At 42.1% G+C, this 1,336-nt stretch overlaps 1 protein-coding gene across 1 annotated transcript in view; it reads left to right on the top strand.

The window, feature by feature from the left end:
- LOC102292530 (phospholipid scramblase 2) overlaps window positions 1–1,336 on the top strand; it is a 15,451-nt gene that overhangs the window by 12,197 nt on the left and 1,918 nt on the right. Inside the window, exons 4-5 of the mRNA XM_042227426.1 lie at window positions 926–959; window positions 1,149–1,336. The exon at window positions 1,149–1,336 is cut by the window's right edge and continues 16 nt beyond it. Coding sequence (XP_042083360.1) covers window positions 926–959; window positions 1,149–1,336 — 222 coding nt within the window. The remainder of the gene's footprint in view (window positions 1–925; window positions 960–1,148) is intronic.

Below are 1,336 nucleotides of genomic sequence, written 5' to 3'. Positions count from 1 at the left end.
GCAGTTGTCAGCCACCTCCTGTACATGGATGACATCAAGCTGTATGCCAAGAGTGAACGAGACATCGATTCACTGATCCACACCAACAGGATATGCAGCAATGACATTGGAATGTTGTTCGCGCTGGAGAAGTGTAGTCGGATGGTAACAAAGAGAGGGAAGCCACTGACATCAAGACAAGAAAGCTCCTTACCATGCATGGAGGGTTTCACCCCACGTCCAGCACCCTGAGGCTATACGCTAACCGGAAGGAAGGGGGCCGGATGACTCATTTAATCCTCCCATTTTATTTGGATTTGGTATGAACCTGAAAAGCTGCTGGCCATGGGGGTGAACAGATACAGTTCCTGGATCTCTCATAGACCTCTTAGTAAGAGAAAAGGTCGCATGTTTAAGACTGTTGTGGGTAAAAGTAGCATTTTGTAGTTCTGTTATTGGCTCACCATTGAAATACTTGTACAGTAGTTTGCTGCACTATTTGGTGATCATTAATCTCATCTCGGATTTGGAAATGTGTGACACCAAAGTCAGTTTCCTTTTTAAAATAATACGCGAGGTCAGTCCCGTTGGCCATTTGAACCCAGTTAAAGATCACATTCAAAAAATTTTCTTTTAAAAATCCCTCTATAGGATTTATTTGTGCAAATATTAAAGGAAACACCTCCCAAGCTTGCATTATATACACATTAGTGCTTGATTAGCTTTGCAGACAAAGAGAAAGAAGGTATGTTTGTTTAACCAGCAGAGTCTGATGGAGCTGAAATACTCTATGGCTTAAAGAATGAATTTTTATATGGGAAGGTCATTTGCATTGAAAATGCCTGATACGTGCTTTTAATTGTTTTTAGAAGTAAGAGACTTTCAGATTGCAGGATGTGCCACAGAGTTGCCTTTTTTCAGTTTGCTTTCTCTCCTTCGGTTTTAGATTGACCAGATCCTGATCCATCAGAAAGTCGAAGGTGAGGCGCGCATCTTGTACAACACAGAATATTTAATCCTTCAGCAGCTCATAAGCAGCAGTGTGTGAGGCTTAAAGCCTTTCAAGATGAAAACGAATGGAAGAAAAATTATATCTGCCCTTGAAATTCCTTACTTATTGTTACTTCATTGCTCACCGTTTTCCCTTCTCTTTTCCCAACCACGCCAAGCATTCGTTGGTTTTGAGAAAAACCGACAGTATGAAATCAAAAACAGTCTGGGTCAAAAGATCTACGAGGCCAAAGAGAAGAGTGACTGTTGCGAAAGGAACTGTTGCGGCTCTCTGCGCAGCTTCGACATGAAAATAAAGGACAACATGGACAGGGAGGTCATCCGTCTCATCAGGCCTTTCCGCTGC

The sequence above is a fragment of the Haplochromis burtoni genome, unplaced genomic scaffold (assembly GCF_018398535.1).
Source record: "Haplochromis burtoni strain Fernald_Lab_line unplaced genomic scaffold, NCSU_Asbu1 Contig_260, whole genome shotgun sequence".
NCBI lineage: Eukaryota > Metazoa > Chordata > Actinopteri > Cichliformes > Cichlidae > Haplochromis > Haplochromis burtoni.
This window is presented reverse-complemented; position numbering and strand designations above follow the sequence as displayed.